General features: G+C 55.7%; 1 protein-coding gene across 8 annotated transcripts in view; it reads left to right on the forward strand.

Moving 5' to 3' along the window:
* The window catches only part of HTR2C (5-hydroxytryptamine receptor 2C), a 152,281-nt gene extending 135,694 nt beyond the window's left edge, over nucleotides 1-16,587 (forward strand). For 2 of the 8 annotated variants that reach the window (XM_074277322.1, XM_074277319.1), the window contains 6 exons: nucleotides 3,510-3,592; nucleotides 5,189-5,232; nucleotides 5,822-5,933; nucleotides 10,188-10,510; nucleotides 11,957-12,157; nucleotides 12,884-16,587. In XM_074277322.1, the coding sequence (XP_074133423.1) occupies nucleotides 5,896-5,933; nucleotides 10,188-10,510; nucleotides 11,957-12,157; nucleotides 12,884-13,788 (1,467 nt within the window). In that variant the 5' untranslated portion in view covers nucleotides 3,510-3,592; nucleotides 5,189-5,232; nucleotides 5,822-5,895 and the 3' untranslated portion in view covers nucleotides 13,789-16,587. The other 6 variants (XM_074277317.1, XM_074277315.1, XM_074277320.1 and 3 more) reach the window with 4 other exon arrangements.
* The last annotated feature ends 4,132 nt before the right edge of the window (nucleotides 16,588-20,719 follow it).

Below are 20,719 nucleotides of genomic sequence, written 5' to 3' on the forward strand. Positions count from 1 at the left end.
CCTGTCTCCTATCTGTGTGCCCGACTTTTCTGTCCCTGCTTCTTTTCTTCTCTCCTCTATCTCTGTATAATCTTTCCTTTTATTTCTCCCTTCCCTCTATCATCTCTGTCTCCCTTCTCTCTCATCTTTCCCTCTCTCGCCTCTATCACTTCTTTCCTATCTCTGTGTCCCTCCTATCTTTCTTCCCTCTATCACTTCTTTCTATATCACCCTTTTCTCTGCCTATATCTTTCCTTCTCTCTTCTGTCTTCCTTCTGTCCCATCTTTCCCTTTCTTTCTCCTCTCTATCACTTCTTTTCTAACTCTCCCTATTTTTCCCTTCTCCCTTTTGTCTCCCTTCTATCACTTCTTTCCTATCTCCCTTCTGTCTCATCTTTCTCTTTCTCCTCTCTATCACTCCTTTCCTATCTCTCCCTATTTCTTTCCTTCTTTCTTCTCTCTCTGACCCATCTTTCCCTATCTTTCTCCCCTCTATGACTTCTTTCCATCTCTCTTCTATCTCCTGTCTCCCCTCTATCTCATCTTTCCTTTTCCTTCTCTTCTCTATCTCACCTCTTTCCTATCCCTTTCCACCTTTTCTCTCCTCTATCCCTGTCTCCTTTCCATCTCCCATCTCTGTATTCCATTTGTCCCTCCCTATTTCTTGCCTTCTCTCTCATCTTTCCCCCTCTATAATTTCCATGTCCCCCATCTCCCTGTTTCTTCTCTGTCTCCCTGCTATGTCATCTTCCCTTTCCTGTGCCCCCCCTTAGCTCTCCCTTTTCTCCTTATCTCAGCTTTCCCTTTCCCTCTATCCCCCTCCCCATGGCCCGTAGTGGACGTCAGTGCTTGACTCGCAGAACCACTTGGACTTTCTTTCCCTCAATCCTGTTCCTTCTGCAGCCTCCAGTAGGACCAAAAGTCAGCCTTTCAGTGTAGGTCCCAGGTCACCGGAATGGGCCATTTATTCAGCTGCCAAACACTCTCCATTTGGAAGGCACAGGGGGTCAGTCATCACCTTTGTCCCCAGCAAGAGCCACATGGACACCGTGTCGAAGGCTCTCTAACCCCTCCCTCCCTCCCTCCCTGCCTCCCTCCCTGCCTCCCTCCCTCCCCTCATGTGCATCATCATTTCCAGGCTCTCCATCCTATTGCACATAGCTGCTGGGGCCATCATTCTCAGCGGGGGCTCCCCTCAGGGGTTTTGAGGACCCTTTTCTTACCCCCCAAAAGAGAAGCTAAAATTCCTCTGTAAGCAGACCTCAGCCTGTCCTCCTTTGGAGGCAGGACTTGATTTCTCCCCATCTTGTCAAGGGGCTGGAGGTTTTCTTTGGCCTTCCTGTTCTACCATTCCATGAAAAAAGAGAAAAGGCGCTCCTGGCCTTCTCCCCAGCGAGGCCCGTCGGGACCTCGCCGCCATGCCTACTCTGGGAATGAGCCGGCCTCTGCCGTTCTCGTGTCGCTGCTCCTGAACCGCTTTGCCAGTCTGCTCGGCCTGAGTGGCTCCCGCTCTTTGACCCCCCCCCACATGCACACACACTGAGGTGCCATGCTGCAAGTGGGCCTCTCAGATTGACTCGGGCGTAGGGAGGGATGTGCTGCTGGCCGCGGGGCTTCTCCTCGTGGGGTCCGCCACCTGGCTTTCCTGTAAGAGTTGACAAGAAAACGGCTCCCACCCAAACGGCCTTTGCCAGGGGCACTAGCGGGGCAGCTGAGTTTGCTTTTGGCATTCCTCCCAGCCAGAGAGTCAGCTTTAAGGCCAGCCTGCCTTGAGCTGGGTTCTCTCTCCCCGTTCCTCCTCTACCAAAACGAAGTGACCCTGGTGATTCATCCAGCTCCTCCTAGTCCCCACTTTGGATTTCTAAGGAGCAGCTCGGCCAGCAAGGGCAAGCTGGGGGCCGTGGAGGCTTGAACAAATCCCCGCTGCTCTGAATGCTCCCGCCTCCGAACCTCAAGTCCCAGGGACCCACCTTGCCCTGCTGGTCTCAGTCTGTACACATGGGGACCCTTCTCTAGTGTTCCCGAGGGCCCGGGGCATGTGAGCCTGGCCTCTGAAAGCCAAGTCTGGAGGTCAGAGGGTGAGGGCAGCACAGTGATGCTCCTCAGTCCTGGCTTCAGGCGGTCCTCACGTCCCACGGAAGGCCTGGCCGGGCCAAAGTTCACCGGGAGGGCGGGCGTCCTGGCTGCGGTCTTGGCTTTGCAGGCTCTCTCCTGAACAAAGTGAAACGCCAAAAGCAAACAGCTTCAGGGGTCCCTACTCAGAACCGCCCCCCCCCCCAACTGCCTCAAGTAACTCTTCCCTGGGCCATTCCGAGGCAGTGGCCACAAGCCTGGGGCCCCAGAGGCTCATGGGGTATCCTTTTCGGCCACCCTGCCGCACATCCTCACACACTGGGACGTGGGAGCCCCTACTGCCGCAGACATGACCAGCGGACCTCAGCCATCCACGGCATGTCATGAAGCCCCCCCCCCCCTTGCCTCGCCTGTTTCAGTGGAACGGCAGTCGACTCACTGTGTTGCACCCATTCCTGTTTCCCCCCACTCCCAAACCTAAGGCTTCTGGAAGAGAAATGTGGAGCTAGAAGCTTTTGCTCCGTCTGGCAGTGTTCTCCACCACCCATCACAAAATGTGGAGGAGACGCTGTCTTAGGGACACGATTGCTATCACCGAGGGAAGGGGGGTTCAAATCCGAGAGGAAGAAATTGCCCTAAGTGGGTAGTGCTGGAAAGAACTCTGGCCACCCTGTGGTCCAGCTCTCTCATTTACAGAGGGTGAGGCGAGGCTTGGAGAGAAGGGGGCCCACGAGGCTTTGGGGGGCTCTCCTGCCACCATAAGAGAGGAGACGTTGTCTTTGAGTCCCTCAACCTCTCCTCGCCCCTGCAATCAGCTGAGGTCTGGCTAAAAAGGAAGGCAGTGCTCCTCCATTCTTTCCTCTCCATCCCTCCCACCAGGACTTCTCCACCTCCATCTCATCAGGACGGAGCCCAACGCCTCCACATTCGCTCTCGGGATGCTGCGGGGCCATGCACTAATGAGATGGTGGGGAGGCAACTCGGAGTTTCCCACTGACCCTTGGGACTGTGGCAGGAGCCAGGGCCCCTACTCTGTGCCCAGAGCTGTTCGATTCCTGGTTCCTCCAGAGTCCACTGGGCTGTGGAGAGAAACAGGAATGGGTTCCCTGAGTCTAGGCAGTTAAACCTCACAGCTTCCCCCCCCTCCTTTGCGGGTCACAGAGCGAAGTCTGTCAGTTTGCAAGTTGGACTCCCCCAGCATGCTTTGCTAATTTGTTTTGGCACAGGAAGGGGGGGGCAAGGTGCGACTCAGTTTACTCATTAGATGGAAGGGCCTCTGCCAGTTGCCGCACTGCTCAAGCAATGCTCCTTTCAGTCCCCGTGTTGCTACAACGAGCTGTGTTCTGTGGATTGCGCTGCTCTGACTTTGCTTTCTTGTCGTTTCCATATGGTTCCTGTCTGTCTTCTGCTTTGCCTTGCCTTCATTGTCTTGCCTTTTTTCCTGCCGTTCTCCTAAGTAGGCAAACAAACCCTGAGACACAGTGTGCTCCAGCTACGGGATGGATAGAAGACAAAACAAACAGCTGTTTAAACCTGTCTGGTAGGAAGTCTAAGATATTCATTTGTATCTGAGTAGGTGCTGCAAGAAGTGTGTGCTGCAGCCCTCCTGGCGCAGACTTTCCTCAGAGTCTGAGCTTGGCCCCCTCTGACTTGTGCCAAAGTGCTTGTACTAGCGTCCCCGCTCCCTTCAGCTCTCACTCGCAGACATACTGCTCACGCCTTTGCCAGTGTCCCTGCGCTGGCTGGAAGGATATCTGCTCAGAGCTAGGAAAGCGAGACATTCAGCGCTAAGGACCCTCCCCGGGGGAGAGGTTGCTCACAGCAGCTCTTTACAGATGGTTCTTTTTGCCAAAAAGCCCCGAGTGCTGCCCTTTCTCGACGAGGCTTCCTTTCATGCATCTCCCTGGCAGTGGCAACGATTCCTGGTATGTATGGCACTCTATTTGACTTCTTGTGCGCTACTGCCAAGTCTGAGTCACCTGGAAATGTCTTTGCTAAACATGCGACTCCCCAATGGTTCGCACTTTCTCCTGGGGATATCTTCTCCCTAACCTCTTGGTGAGCACCCGAACGACGGGCACAGATCAAGCTCCAGGGTCCTCATGGGTCAATTAGAGAACAGGCAGCTTGATCTTAGTCACAGAAAACAAAGAACCCGGTTCTGATGATTTCCCTACCCGTCTTCAGAGGGTTCTCGTACACAACCTATCATATACACACGCACAGGCGTGACGTATGTCTGCCTAAGTGGGGGATGGACGCGCCACCTCTGGCCTTTTCCATTTGGTCCCAGACCCTTTGAGGGCTCCAGAGTTTTATGACCAACCTCCATGCTTTCAACGATACAACAACAGTAAAATAACTCCCTGTCACTTGACAATGACTAGCCACCTCCACCAACCCCGAGTACCATTTTTTCTCTTCACAAGGCAGCCTGGGTAAGTATAAGGCCTCCAGACCTAAGCTATGGGTGTGGGGAGGGCTCCCAGCTAGACCTAGCCCTTCCTGGATCCCGGAAGTAACAGAGGGGAGGCCGGCTGGGCCTCTTCACAGCTGGGATCCCTGTTCTCCCCTCGTTCCGATGCACCTGTTTGTCAGGCCTTTCCAGGTAGGAAAGGGGGCTCTCAGCCACCACACTCTCTAGGCAAATTTATGGCCACAGCGTCAGCCGACTGCCCGGCAACCCACCAGTCTGGGCCAAAGGGAACGCAGGCCTGAACTGGTCTGACGCCATGGAAGCCCTTCTCAGGGATTCTCCACAACTTCCCCAGCACAGAAAGCTCAAGCACCAGTTGGCCCATTTTGAGCCTGGGAGAGCCGCCTGATGCTTCCCAGCTCACTTAACCCTTCTGCTGGTATTTCTTTAATACTAGGACTAGAAATAGGGGACTAGAAAAGGAGGAGACGGTTGACTCTCTCAATAATAGCGCCCCACCCATCTGGCCTACATGGGCAGCCCACCGGCTCTGGCTTTCGGCGCGGTAGCTGCCCGAGGGCACTTGGGGCTGCCGTCATCTCCCGGGTTTGCTTTCTGCCAGAGTTGTCTCAAATGCCACCCGGCCCCTTTGGGAGCCCTCCTTGGAGGTCTGCTGACCCCCCCAACCACATCCTAACTCGTCTCCCGCTTGTCTTCCAGCTTCAGACACGGGCCACACCTGCTCGAGTGCAACTTCCTCTGAGGTAAGCTGCGTGCCCTAAGCCTGGAAGGGCCTTTCCCTCACTTTCTCTCCTCAGCTGCATTAGCAGTGAGTTCCTTGTCCAAGTCCTGCCCCGCACCTCGGAGGACAAGCTGAGCATAAAACTGTGGGGCCACGGGGAGGCCTTCTGTTTGGCAATTAATCAGCTCTTCCCATGTGCCTAGAACTGGGGGGCGGCACTCACCCTAAGCAGACCCATCTCGGTATTTCTGCCCCTAGATCACAAGGTCAGAGCAGGGAGCTGCCCAGGCCGTTATGGGGACAAAACAAGAGGAAGGGTTTGTGAGGAGCCCCGAGTGATTGCCTTGGCCATGGTGCCCTCTTCAGAGAGATCCCCCTGCCAAGAAGGGCAAAGTTGAAGGGGCACCATTAATGACCGTAGCCAAGAGCAGGACCCCACGAGTGGCGGCAGCAGCAACACGGGCCATTTGGGAGACGCGTTTTCCCGGAGACGTCCCCGGCTGCATTCGGGCTCCCCTCGACAGACTTAGACGGGTGTGGGTTTTATTTGATGGGCCCCGATGATGGGAGAAGTGTCTAATTTCTCATGGCCATTTCCGATTCCCCCCAAGGAAGCCCAGGACTCCCAACTGAACGGCCAACTGATAATGTTCCCTAGGCGCCCGAGTGGAAGCACCGCGCAACCATGAGTTTGCTAATACCCAGACTGAGGGCACTGTCCAGGTAAGAACCTAAAAGAGGCAGTCTGGGGCTCCCAGGGGGGGAAAGACACTGCCCGCCCCCATCTTCAGAGCAAAACGGATCCTGCCAGAGAGAAGTGGATCGCTGGCAGTCACCGCCAAAGCCTCAGCCGCTCCACTCTTACCCTGATCTTTCAGATCCTGGGAAGTCGGCTCTTTGTGGAGCTCCAAGGTTTCCTTGCACTGGTGCTCTCTCTTGTGTGGGAGTGGAAATTAGCCAGCCAGTCGGAGGGGAGGCAAGAGAAAAGAGGATAGTCTGGTCGCCTTTAGCTAGCTGTCTTTCAGGAAAGCAAGGTGGGGGAGCAGCGTCCAGGACACAGGAGCCAAAGCTGGCGTAACACCCTCCCTTTTCACGTCCACGAGGAGGATAAGGACGAATGGCCCCCAAGAAAGAGTAGAGACGACTCTTGCTTTTTCCCACCCCGCTGCTGGAATAGTGGGAAGTAGAGGACCTCCCTCAGCGTCTCTCCAGGGCTCCCAGGGCCTCGAGAGAAGCCGATGGGATACCCAGGCACGTTTGGCGGGGCCCGCCGCTGCCCCGGGGGGAGAAAGTAATATGGGACCACTTCAACAGTGTTTGCTCTGAGGGCTTTAGCCTCCTGTTGGTTCTCTCTCCCTTTCCAGAGGGAAGTGGGATAAACAGCCAAAAAGGCTTTGCATGTGCGAGAATGAAAAGCTCGTCTTTCCAGGCAGCGCTTGTCATCCTAGGAGCACACTGTGGAACATCCCAACTTAGAGATACGGGGCTCCAAGAGGGCTTCTCGTCTCATGGGGGGGTGACCGGAGGGAGGACTTCAGGTCTGCCACGCACACGATTAATTAAACGAGGTTGCCCCTGGACAGACCTGGCAGGAGCAGATTGCTTGGTGTCTGGGCATGGGGAGGGCGAGGAGAGTGCCGTGCGTCAGTGACGGACACGAGCCGGCCGGCCTCTCCAGAGGGGCGTGTGCCCGGCCCCCCCAGCTGAGGCTCCTGGGTGGTGCGTTGCTCCCTCCCAAGGAGAACTAGGGTGCAGGTAACTCTCTGAAAGCCTTTAATCCCCTTTTCATTAAAAGCGTAGCAGTTATGCAGAAACTCTTGGCCCTTTGTCCAAAGGGGAAAGGCAAGGCCACGGGGGCGTCTATTTAATGCGGCTCTGAGGCTGGGTTAGAGAAAGGCCAGCAGGGACAAGAGAGTCTGACTCCGGTCTCGCAAGGACTTGAGCTTTTGGCCCGAGCCCCAGACTCCGAGAGCCGGGGCGGCCGAGGCCTACCATCCGTCCCCACGGGCGCTCTCCCCGGGTCACCCTGGGGCATTTCTCTCGGCGTCTCACTGGTATAATGAGAAGGAACGAGACACCCTGGTGATTCAGACCCGGGAGAGCGGAGGTAAGGGAGCGCAGGTGGAGACTGAGGCCGAGCCGGCTGGGGCGGGGGCTCCTGCGGAGGGGGGACTGCCCGCGGCGACATGGCGCTCAGGGAGCTTCTGGGGGAGCCTTCCGTCTCTGCGAGTCCGCCCCCACTGCCCACTTCAGAAGGGCCCAGAGCCTCTGCTTTCTGGGGGAAAGGACGCAGAGCTGCGCCGGGCAGATTCTGCTCTCGGACGTCTTGGGCCCCGGCACTCTCCCCGCCTTTGGCCCTGGGCCGTAGGATGGGTGGGGGCTTCAGAGTACTGTGGCTCTAGCTCTCCAAGGGACCTGAGGGGTCATTTTCTTTACCTAAGAGGAGGCTTGCCCCCTCAGCTCCCTCTTGCTGCAGTTGCTGCCTCTGTGATCTTGGGGTTTCCAGGCAGAGGTTTCAGGGAAAAGGGAGCAAGTGTCTGAGGGGGGCGACCGTCAGGATCCCAAAGTGGCCCTCCCCCACCCAAGTGGCCTCTGTAGACTGACAGGAGGTCATGAGCAGAATTGGGGGCATCCCAATGACCCCGGCCTTCGCCCACGCCACGGGCCTCCCATCTGCTTTGATGGCTTTTCCGGGGAGGACGCTATCGGCCAGCTTTGAAAGCCCCTGACGGCGCAGAGACAGGGCCCTCCCGCGCACCCCCCACGAGGAGACCACGAGGGCAGAACGAGCTCCCAGGGAGCACAGGCTTCGGGGAACAATGATGCCCACCACCATTTTCCCATCATCTTTGACCAGTCTCTCTCCATCCTTGGAAATAGCAGTTTTCTCCCAAAGTGGGCGAGCCAGCGCCCAGAGGAGGCAGAGTGGGGGTGGAGACGGTGAATGGTGGCTGCAGCCAGTGTGGCAGAGCGGCCCCCGGGGCACTCACGGTACATCCCGCGGCACCCCGCTAGGATGCCGCGGCCTCTGCGCCCCCTCGTCCCGGCTCCAAAAACTCCCGAGACAAACGCCGGCAGGCCGGCTTTCCCGGCGACCCGGCAAAGAAATGCGCACCGCAGAGGAGACACGCTCGGGTGCGGGGCCAGCCTTTATCTCGGGAGCTTTCCGGAGAAGTAAGCACGCCGCCCGGAAGGGGATCTGGCGCGAGGCCTCCCCAGAGTTCTCCGGGACAGAAGCCTGACTGGCAGTTTCCAAAAGCTGCCCCTCTCCACCTCCCTCGTTGCTTTGGGAGTCGAGGCTCAAACCGGGGTTGGCATTCTGCCTCGGCCGTCAAGTGACGGGCTCGGTCTGCGAGGTCCTTTCCAAGCTTCAGACCTCGGGTGCCAAAAAGTTGTCAGGGCCCACAAGACTAACGCTGAAATACGGCCCTCCCGCCCCTCCGCCGGCCGGGGCGGACCCAGGTGGCCACCACTTCCCTGGCAATCACTCTGCAGCCTTCCGACCCTTCTGTGATTCAGCCTGGGGGCCCATTCCAGAAAGGGAGAGCGGGAACTCGGGATCACGGAGCTGGGGGCAACGAACATTTGGCAGAGAACCAGTTCCCCCGGAGGAGATTCTCCGAGGTTCAACGGGGAGAGCAAAGTGTGGGGCGGAATCCCCTCACCGTGTCCCCCAGACCATGGAGCTCCAACGTGCTAGCAGCGGCTCTAGAACTCTGAAACGGGCCCGGGACCAATGCAACTCGGGAAGCCCCCGATTCTGCCAGGGTGGGCGCTAGCCCTGCTCAGGATGCTCTGAAACAGGCCCGGCACCAATGCAACTCGGGAAGCCCCCCATTCTGCCAGGGTGGGCGCTAGCCCCGCTCAGGATGCTCCCTGGAGCTGAGCTAGGGCAGTTCCAGGGAGATCCTCAGAGGGCTGCCGCTGCTAACTCCAGGGCCAGGGGAACCGTGGGGGCTCTCTTCTCTGTTCCCTCAGTTTACAGGCCCCAAAGCCACCCCCGGTCCCTTTCAGCGCCTGCCGTCTGGGTGTTTCATGGTCCGGGGGTCATGCAGGAGGGGGGCCTACGCGTAACCAAGTCACCACGTGGGGAATGGGCAGTAGTAGGGGAGAGTGTCAGGACTTGGGATCAGGATTCTGGATCCGGATCCTGACCCGGCCTCATCCTAGCTGGGGGCTGGGGGCGAGTCCTTTCCTTCCCGGGGGCCCTCGAGGATCCCCTCCGTAATCCGAACCAGGAAGCTCATTCAGCGCCCCGGCCCCGAGGCTGAGAGAAGTCCCATGGTCTGAAAAGACCCTGGATGCTGGGGGCAGTGCAGAGAACATGTTACTCCGAGGAAGCGATGGCAGTAAATCCTCAAGCGGCCCGGGAGCTTGTGGCGTAGCGTGGCGGGACTGGCGAGGGGCTTCTTCCCAGACCTTCCCACGTGGCCAAGAGGCTAGGAATGGGCCTGGTGTCCGGTCCTCGAGGGGGCTCTGAACGCCTCCTGGGGCTGCTGGAGGAGGAGCAGCCGTAGCCTGCAGTCAGAGGCCCGGCCTCTCCCCTTCCCCGAGACTTAGGGTCCTGAGGGACAGAGGGTGGAGCCACCCCGGAGTCTGCCTGGGACACCAGTGGCTCCGGGAAGAGCCCTCGAGCCCTGCCGGGCTGTGCCCCGCAGCAAGTTTGTAACTGAGGGGATCCGGGTGCGAGGACCCAGATCGCTCCAAAGCACAGGGATGGAGGCCGGGGAGACCGGGAGTGGTGACGGGACCACAGCCCCCCCCGGCCCAGTAAGCTAGCGGTTGGGGGGACCCATTGGCCTTCTGGGAAAGCCCCTTCTCAGGAGCATCTTGTGAAATTCATTTTTCAAATGCAAAGGGTTCCAAAGGGAATCAATGCTCCTGAAATCCAGGTAGGAAAATGTCGAGAACCCGCCCCAGGTCGGGGAGTCGCGGGAAGAGGCCCCCTTAAGCTGACTGTGCCGTCTCCTTTTTCAGTGTCCTACACAGCAGCTTCTTGGCTCTCCAGCTGAGCCGCAACATGACCGACGACGGCCTGGACGAGTACATGAACGGCACCGAGAACGCGACCACGCCCGCGCCGACCTCCGCCCCCAGACCCATCCACAAGAACTGGGCCGCCCTCCTGATCCTAATTGTCATCATCATCACGGTCGCCGGCAACATCCTGGTGATCCTGGCCGTGACCATGGAGAAGAAACTGCAGAACGCCACCAACTTCTTCCTGATGTCTCTGGCCGTGGCGGACATGTTGGTGGGGCTGCTGGTGATGCCTGTGTCCGTGGTCACCATCCTCTACGGTGAGTCTGGGGAGCCGCTCCGGACCCCCCAGGCGGGGTAGGGGAGGACGAGGAGGAGGAGGGGGAGGAGGGGGAGGAGGAGGAGGAGGAGGAGGTGTCAGGCCTGGAAAGGCTGCTCAAGTGTGGCACGGCCTCGTCTGCCCCCCCCCAGCATCCCCCCTCCGGGGAAGCCGGAGTCACACAGAGGCACTCGAAGGGCATAGCGCAGCACGTCCCAGCGGTGCCCCCGAGCACTCCTAACCTGAATGGGAGGGTCACCCGTGTCAATATGTCTCCATTCTCCTCCCAGGCGCAGGAACTTAAGTGGGGGACCCTCCCTGGGAGTCCCCCTCTAGCTCCTCCCCCGACCTGCCCGAGTTCAGAGCGGTCCCATCTCCTGGGACTCTGGGGCAGAGCGCTGGCTCGCGTCCCAAGTACCACGCTTCGGTGCTCTCTGGGCACCCAGAGACTCTATGAGCAGAAGCGTCACCTGACCGAGCCACAGAGCAACAAGAGACAAAGAAGCCGGCCAGCCGTCCGCGGGCCCGGGGCCCCTCCCCCCGGAGAGAGACATCCTCCCACCAGAATCTGGCCCTGGATTGGACACCACGAGCCCACTGGAAGCATAGCCGTGCCAATGGCCGTGTGTCTGATGCCAGGGAAGGATCCGCCCGGCTGCGCTCGTCACTGCCGACCGTCCCAGAGGAAGACGCGAGCCGTGGGACCGAGGCCGCGTCCGTGGCCGTGCCCGCGAGGCTGGCCCTGCACCGCACCCCGGAAGCTGCCCACAAACACCGAGGCCGGCGTTCCTGCCAGAACCGGGGGCTGCCCCCACGGAAGGATGAGCCAGGCGATAAGGCCCTCCCAAGAAGAGTGCCCGGCGTCCTGCCCCTGGGCAGGAAGTCGCTGGCCGGCCCCCCAAGTGGCCAACCAGCGGGATCCGAGCCTTCCTTGCAGGATGCCCGGGGGAAGACGGGAAGCCTGCGTACACAGGAAGAGATGCTGCTGACCGGGGATACTGGAACAGCAGCTTGAGGCTTCTGCCCCATACCCATGACGGGGGTCCCCTGATGCCCCCAGGTAGCACAGCACAGGTCCAAACGGGGGCTTGTCGCCTCCTGGCTGGCGTGGCCCTCACTCGGAATACCACGGCATGACCAAGGAGACCTTAGACCAAAGCCTGTCCCAGAATGGAGCCCTTAAGACATTCAGCCTCCAAGTGAAGAAGCCCCGCCCTGGGAAGGCCCATAAGAGCCACTCCTGGAGGTTCCCCAATGGCCCTGGGGATGAAGAGCATCACTTCCCACCAAAAGCTAACCCCCCCCCCCCAGGAGGCTATTCTTCCTGAGGCTTCACGGGCAGTGTGAGCGGGGACTGAGCTTCTGGACAGCCCAGGTAACTGTACGTCCTAACACCCACCTCACCTCAGACTCACTTTGTCCCTGGGCATCTTTCTTGCTTTCCCAGAATACACCTGGCCTCTCCCAAAGCAGCTCTGCCCGATGTGGATCTCCCTTGATGTGCTATTCTCGACCGCGTCCATCATGCACCTCTGTGCCATCTCTCTGGATCGCTACATCGCCATCCGGAACCCGATTGAGCACAGCCGCTTCAACTCTCGCACCAAGGCCATTCTGAAGATCGCCATCGTCTGGACCATCTCGATGGGTAAGTGGGCCCCCTTCGTGCCTTCGGGGGCGGCGTCTCGCCCCGCGTCCCCAGGGCCTCCGTGGGCAGTGGCCGCCATCTGGCCGTGTGCCAACTCTCAAAGCCGACCGGGGGAGAGACGGCAGCAGGTGAGCTCCCCTGAGCTCTTTCCGACGGGTTAGTGCCATCCCCGCGCACCCGGGAGCGTTGGAGACGGCAAAAGTTGCCCATCCCCCAGTATTCAGAAAGAGAGGCAGCTGGGTGGCGGTGACCTCCAGAAGGATAAGAAATAGGAACCCGTTGTCACCACCAAGGTCCACTACCCTCCCCCAGCTACAGGACAGCCGGCGCGCCCCGCTCTGGGTCCACATAGAGCCCGAGGGAGCGGAGACCGCCTTCCTCCCGGCCTTGTCCCTGGGGCTGCCCCTGTCAGGGTGAGCCAGCAGGCTGGCCATCGAGCTCGGCCAGTCCTCTCACATTGGCTCTCATTTCCCAAATGAGACAGATGCACGCCCCAGCTCCCCTGTCCCTGCCGCGTCAGTGGAACAGCCCGAAGCCTCGGGTAGTGTGGCCCGAACCGTCCCCCGCCAAAGTGAGCGCCAGGCGCTCTCCAAGGCAGCGTGGCACAGGCTCGGCCCGCCGTCGGGAGTCACGAGCGGGCATCCGGGTTCCAGAGGGCCACGGGGGCGGGACGTCGCGGGGCCCCGGACCGGATTCACCAGAACTGTTCTGTCGTCCCCGCTCTAGCCGTCTCCTTGCCCATCCCGATCATCGGTCTGAGGGATGAGAGCAAGGTGTTCGTGAACGGGAGCTGCACCCTGAACGAACCCAACTTTGTGCTCATCGGCTCCTTTGTGGCGTTCTTCATCCCGTTGTTCATCATGGTCATCACCTACTGCCTGACCATCCAGGTCCTGCAGGGCCAGAGCAACGTGTTTGCTCCCGAGAGGCGGAGGAAGCGGTCCAAGTTCGGCTGCCTGAGGCGGGAGAGGAGCGCCCACAACATCTCTATGATCCACAATCCCAACACCGGGGGACCGGTTCGCCTTCTCTCTCCCGGCCATCGGGAGGGATACCGTAAGGGAACCATGCAGGCCATTGCCAACGAGCGTAGGGCCTCCAAGGTGCTTGGTATTGTCTTCTTCCTCTTCCTGCTCATGTGGTGCCCGTTCTTTGTCACTAATATCATGGCGGTGATGTGCACTCAGTCTTGCCGCAAGTCCACTCTGGACGAGCTCCTGAGTGTGTTTGTGTGGGTCGGCTACGTGTGCTCCGGCATCAACCCCCTGGTGTACACCCTTTTCAACAAGACCTACCGCCGGGCCTTCCTCAAGTATCTGAGCTTTGGGTGGTTGGGGACCACCAAGAGCCCTCCCAGGCAGCTCCCCGTCAGTGCCGCCAACCTGTACCCCAGGGAATACACTGGGCGGCAATACACAGGGAGGGATTTCACCCCCCGGGCCTACGTCCCCAGGGAATACAGCCCCAGCCACCACGAGGATGACGTGCCCCAGATCGTCCCCATTGAGGACAGACCCATGCCCGAGGTAGTCGAGGTAGTGATCGAGATGGAGCCTTGCTCTCCCCAGCCGGTGGAAGCGGCAGGCGAGGATACCTGTACCGTAGTCAATGAGAAGGTCACTTCAGTTTAGGAGGTCCGGCCCCGAGCTTCGGCTCACCGCGGAGGAAGTCCGGTCACGTGAACTCTCACGGGAGCTTGACTGGCGAGCGCTTCCTCTGCCCCCTGGGGTCCCCATGTAAATAGAGCATCGTGAGCAAAGGTGTTTGAGTATGGCTTTGCAACCTTGTACTTTGCCTCACGCCCACGAGCGCGGTCTAAAGTGGTATATTCACTGCGCACCCGAGATTTCCAAAAGTGCAATCGGCCAAAGCCGTCCCGTCAGCGGGCTCCAAACGGCGACCCCTCCTGAAGTAGCGGAGGAGGAACGGGGCCGTCTCTCTTGGGGGCCGCTCGCCTCGAAACCCAAGAAGGTGCATGCAACCGTGGCCCCGGGCCACCCCCAGATCTACCCCAGCGGAAGCACGTTTTCTTCCAGCCAACAGTAAATATACGCTTTAGATCGCCGCTCTCTTCCTGCACGCGCATCATCACCACGAGATGGGGTCGCGACTCCGACGCCGGCGGGCGCCGTCTCCCCCGGGGCGAGGGCCGGCCCCGTTGGCCGACGCCCGGACGTCGGAGCCGACTCCGTCGGTGCGTGATGACGCTCTCCACCCCCCCCCCCCCTAAACGTAGTGCTGGGCTCCCCTAGCAGCTCGGTGGCCGGGTTTGTGGAGTGGAAGGACAATAAGAGATACACACACCACTAGCTTTTCACCTCCCGAGGACCACCTTCCAAATTTGGATTCTGGCGCCAAGCGATTGCAAATCGGCATTCTCTCGGTGGTCCTCGGTCCAAAATCCTAGTCCCCACGATGGAGCTCAGTGATGCCATCCCGGAGCTTAGCTGCCCATTCTGGGATTTGAGATTCCCTGGGAGGTCGACCCCTCGATCCCACAATTCCCCATCGCTTTAGAGAATAATCAAGCGAGCCAAAACAGACAAATTAAAAGGCAGACTTACACGATACCTTCTAGCCTTACATTGACAGAGATTTGAGGGGAACAAACAAAAACACTAAACTAAAAGAAAGAATCGAGTACCTCTCTTTAGGGCAAACTTCCGTAGTCCTTTCTCAAGCCAAGCTTATGGCAGGAGCTCGAGGGGCAACACCTGGCAGGGCAACAAGGAGGAGACTTTCCAAGTCTTAACTTGATTCAGTACTACGGAAGTAGGCCCTTGGAATGTCAATCTATCCAAACGACGATCCGACTCTGGGAATAAAAAGAAATACAGAGTTTCCATTGGATTTCTCAAAGCTAGTTATCTCCCGTTTGGCTCCTTCCTCCCGTTAGCTAGTCCAAGAGAAGGCTGCAGCCCATTTGTGCAAGTGGCAAGCTCGTCATCCATCGTATTACAATCCCGTACAAGAAGTTAAGCCTTGTGACCAATCTGTGTCGTGTTCTAATCTGTGTGTTCTTCGCGGGTCTGCCGCTCTCCTAAGGATTCCATTTCAGCTCCATGACCATCCTCACTCAGAGCACCAACACCGGGGCCTGAGAGTTACTCACGTCTGGTCATCCAGTGTGTGCTGTGTGCAGAGTAGACAAGTGTTCTGAGTGGTTGTGTTTCCGTGTGTGTATCCATTTCACACAGATCTGTGGCTTTCCCGGAGGATTCCATGATGCTAGCTTATGCCCGACAGTATTTGCACGGCCTCCGAGTGTACGTTCCAAACTTTGGAAACTGGAGGTGGCAGAATCTGAAAATCCAGAACCCCTGGGCCTAATCTCACATGGCCAGCCTTGACGCAAGCAGCAGTCCGTGCTCGTGAAAAGTCCCATGTGAGATCACCTAGACAGTGAGAGGAGGGAAACCGAGGGGCGGCAGGAGAGCCGCCACGCTGGGCAGAACCAGCGGGGCCTCGGCCTGCTTTGCGGTACTGCCGGGTGTCGGTCGTTTCTTCGAGCATGGATTTCTCCTTTCTCCCCCCCCCCCTTTTCCCCCCAAAAACAAAGCGTAACGAGAAGGTCTGAGTCAACTTGCCCGTCTGCTCTGTCGAACCACACGTCTAAGCGTTGCAATAACCAACCGGATGAGATCCGGCTCGCCCGTCCCAAAATGACGCCGTCTAAAGAAGCCCTGCATGCGAACCGCATGTGTCGCACGATTCCATCTCTGTGTATGGCCGGACGGCAGAGTAGCTGAAACCGTAAGGGACAGAAACACAACACTTTTTAGCAGCCCTCGAGCAGATTCCAGACCACGCCCCCCCCCCCCCCTCCCCTGGTTCAGATCTGAAGGAATGAGTATCGGAGAAAATGGGAAACATCTTATTTCTTCTGTCAAATATAAAGGGCAAGCTCATAGCACATGTTAACAGAGATCCTTTGAAAAACCCACAGACTTTCAATTGCACTAGCAATAAACTCCAACGATAACTAGCTTAGAGCACATTTGTGGACAGTCTCCATATTGTCACACAGTAGCATCAAGTAACCCTCATGGTCATGGTTCTCCGATTCCCGTGCCAATCACCAATTCTCTGTGTTCGATATTAAACTACTATCTATAGCTACAAGTTATCTTAATGTCTACTAACTATCCTGGATGTTTAAAAAAAAAAAAAAAAACTTGCCTGCTAGATAATTGCAACCTTAATGTTCAACAGATTATCTTTATTGATGTATTATTATAACCTCTATAGTAACGATAAGAATAAAGATTGCCTCGTATGCTCCCCTTCCCCGACCCCTTGTCCGAAGGTAATCTCTTAAGAATGATCTTAGGTAACTTGCTGTCAAGATACCTGGTGCTTAAATATATCCCCGCACCAGAACTTTGTGCTAATTCTCTTAATTTATTAAATAAATAGTAAGTGTTCAATCATTCTTGCTTCTGGAGTTGGGTTTTTCTTTCGACACCGGAATACCTACATCTTCCCCCAAGCAGACCTAGGGGGCCCCGAGCACAAGTGTACCCCAGCGGGTGGGCCCTCACAAAAGGAAGCCATCTCGGCACCCGAGGAGTGACGATTCCCGGGGTGTGTAAGGAACCATCAGAGACGACAGCCACAACCGCCCCGTCCGTGCCCAGAGGAGAGTGGCCAGGAGATAGCCCTCTCCAGTTCCCTAACAGTATGAACACACCGGTGAGCTGACCTGTGATTCCAGCAAGCACCAGTGCCTTAAACAAACCGGACCGTCCGGAATAAGCCATCCCCTTGAGAGCGCTGGCCTGAACCTTCCCGAGCATGTCTTTGGCCAGCCCCCCTTTCCCGATCTCCGAATAGGGTTTCCGGACAGGGAACCATGGCTGGAAGGACATTCCCAAGTATTCCTCAGCTGGACAGAGTGTCTTAAAGTCTCGGCGCGGTCGGAGTCTTCACTAGCTTACATTAGACAAAGGCTTTTGCCCATATTAAGGCCTTGTAACAAAGGCAGCTCCTGGCTGGTTCCTTGGGTGACTGAGCCCCCATTGCTCCTATTTAATCCCAGATACTCAATCTCTAGAGCTCTAGATTCTCACCTTGGGAGGCTGCCCTTCTGGCAACAGCAAAGTCACATCCCGACCTTCGGGCTCAGGCGTCTCAAAACGCAGACAGCACCAGAGTAAACAGGTCAGCTGTCCCGTCCAAGCATAAAGTAGCGGAGCCCCCAAACCCCGGGTAACGTTGTTGGTTACCATTCTGGGCTTTTGAGAAAAACCACCAGAAAATGACGTCCATGACCTCTGCCACGCTCTGACACCTGCAAACTCTCGGGGGCAACGAGAAGGAAAGTGAGGTGACCCGGTGGGGATATCTGGGAAAGGGCACTTACCAGGAGAGATCCTGAATTGCACCCTACTCCCTAAGACTTGCTGTTAGACCCTTAGGAGGAAAGTCAAATCCCTGTTCCATGCAGATGGCTGTGTTCTAGAAGCATTCTGGACAGCTGGACCAATTGATTCTCAGGAAACCAAAGGATGACACAGGCAGCCTGATTTTCTCAACTGAGGCCCACGGTGTGCCACATGATGGTCAGGGACCATCTGACTTAATGGCTTACAGAGAGGCTGACTCCTGGCCCGCCCACAGAGTTAGCTCATAGGCCAACACAGTGGCAGGCACTGGGGACACAGACAAAAACCACTAGTTCCATCCGGTAAGAGCCAAACAGCCATGGGGCTCAGCTTAGAAGCCCTTGTCGCCTTTCCCCGTCTGCCCACCCATCGGACACCCCGAGCCCACCCCGGCACATCACAAATGTCTTTACCTGAAGGTAAAGACCATAGATGGGGCCAAGGTACAGGAAGCCCCAGAGCTGTAGGGAAGGAGTCCCGTTAGTCCATTTGGGGGGAAATGGGAGTTTCAGGAAGCTGGGAATAGTCACGTGAGCCAGATCCTATGGAAGTCAAGATAAACATGAACACTACCAACAGAGGGGGAGGATTTAACATCCACCTCGGCTGGTCAGCATCAGATTAGAAGGTGGGGCACATGATTCCACAGTACCACCATTCCACTTCACTGTAGATTTACCCCCAGCCCGCCGGTCCTCAGAGCAGAAGCGTACAGACCCATCCTTCCAGGGACAAAAGGGGGAGGAGAAAGGCACCATCTCTCTAAAGACCCAGAGTTCACCAATATAACCCCCAGTTTTGCTCCCATGATGCATCCCGGGTGGAATGTTAGGCTAGGACCGACTCAGGTCAACCCCTGGTGGCTTGGCTCCAATAATGGAAAGAACCGAGTCACTTGGAAGTCCCTCGGCAGATCTAGAGACACCCTCAGCCAAGCATCAAGGGCGTCACCTTCTCCCAGGAGAGCCTTGTTCTTAGGCAGCGAGATGTTGGGCCTGGAATAAGAGAAACCTTAGTGGGGGACTTCTTCAGCTTTTGCCACTCGCAACCACTCTTCCTCTGAGAAATGTGGCTGTGACCCTGGGCAGAGAGCTATCTCCAAGAGCTACACCCAGCAAACATCCACTGCTAAGAAATGCGCGTTTCACGCCCCTCACCTTCAGTTACGAGACCCCGCATGGGACCGGGAACCCCAGCTCCAGAAATTGGGCCTTAGTTGAAGTCCCGTCTCAGGCATTTATCAGCTATGTGCAATTTCCTCATCTGTAACATGTGGATAATAACCAGGGAAAGAGAGAACAGTCTCAGGAAAAAAAAAAAAAAAAAACCTGTCCTGTGCAAAAGGACTAAGAGGATTGGAAAAATTAAAAAGGGATTAAAAATGGAATCTGTAAGGAGCAAGAACAGCAGAAAAAAGCCTTCAAGAAGATGAAGGGAAACCCTGAACACCCCGAAAATCCCCGATGAGGCTTTCTTAGCAGAGATAGTTTGCCATTTCCTTCTTTGGGGCATTAAGGTAGAGGCTAAAGGACTTAGCCAGGGTGTCTTAGGCCACATTTGAACTCAGGTCCTCCTGACTCCAGGCCCAACACGCTCCACTAAGACATCTACTTTCCCCTACCTGAATATTGGAATAGGCCAAATAGAAAGCCACAGTTTCAGGATGCAAATAAAATATTCAATAAAAATCAAAAGACTGGAAAAAAATGGAAGAAAAGGTTAAATGAAGTGAATAAACACTTAAAAAGCACTCACTACGCACCAGGCATTGTGCCAAGCACTTAACTAGTATTAATTACCTCATTTAATCCTCATAACAATCCTGGGAGGGAGGTGCTACCATCATACCCACTTTACAGTTGCAGAAACTGAAGTAGCCAGAGTTGAAGCGATTTGCCCAAGATCACACAGCTAATAGTAAGTCGGTAAAACTATCTCTGAACTCAGGTCTTCTTTCCTCCCGGCTGAGCAAGCTAGCCACCGAAGTCTCTAATTGCCTAACTATATCTTATCAAAAGCCAGTGACCAGGAAAAGCAGTCGAGGAGAGATCATAGAAGAAGCAGCAAACCTCCTGAAAATCAGGACCCCAAATAAAACACTTCTCTATTTCAAAAAATCACACATTACCACTACAGACAGCTCTTATAAGCAGAAGAGAATCCAAGAAGAAAGAACCTACCGACGGCATGCTAAAAGAAACCCCAAAATAAAACTTCCAGGAATTTTGTGGTCAAAACCCAGAGTTTCCAGGTCCAAATAAATAGATAAATAAATGAAAAAATTATATATAATATATATACACATACATATACACACATATATGTAATATATATATACATACATATATACATATGCATGTATGTATAAATACAAAAAGCAAAATATCAAGGATTACGATCAAGAATAATTTACCTAGCCAAACTATAATCCTCTGGGGGAAGGGACCAGGAGCAACGAATGCCGAATCAAATAGAGGACTTCTAAGCATTCGTCATAAAAAGACCAGATATGGAAACATGCGTCCCAATTTGTCTGAAAAAAATCTTTATTCCATTGTGAGACTTGAGGGAAAACTGTGATTGGATTGTTTGAACGTAGCCCTGTGCAGCCAGGAAATTGGACAACCCCTACTGCTGCTTAGAGACCCTGAACTAAGGACCTAAGTTATCCCGACCAGAAACCCAATCAGATCCAAAGATTTACATGAGGATTTTTACATCTCCAGCAACTTATCTGAAAACTGACCCTCCACTCATCAGTTATTGTTTCCAGGTTCCTTAGTTTACAGACACTTGGGGGGAGTGGGACAGCTCCTTTTCTGATGTCAGGAAACAGCACTTGTTTATTCTTCCCCTGCCAACTTGGGAAGTCTCGAATCTTTCATCCCATTAGAAATCAGATTACATAATGATGTCTTATTTTCTTTTAATTAACTGGTCTTTTAATGTATAAAAAAATCTGTCTCTCCATATATTTGGGATCAAGGCCTAAGGAAGGGATCTGGTCTCAATTTAGTAGTAGGCTATGGGCGTGCATTACTTAATCAATGTTTGCAAGCTCAAACCTTTGTTTCCTTAGTCACGTCACCTTTGACGCAACTAATATACATGCAATAAGCAACTTGACATCTCGATACTTAAAATACAGGTTGATCAAAATGCAAGAAAAATAGAAAGC

Source organism: Sminthopsis crassicaudata, chromosome X, assembly GCF_048593235.1.
Source record: "Sminthopsis crassicaudata isolate SCR6 chromosome X, ASM4859323v1, whole genome shotgun sequence".
In the NCBI taxonomy this organism is placed as follows: domain Eukaryota; kingdom Metazoa; phylum Chordata; class Mammalia; order Dasyuromorphia; family Dasyuridae; genus Sminthopsis; species Sminthopsis crassicaudata.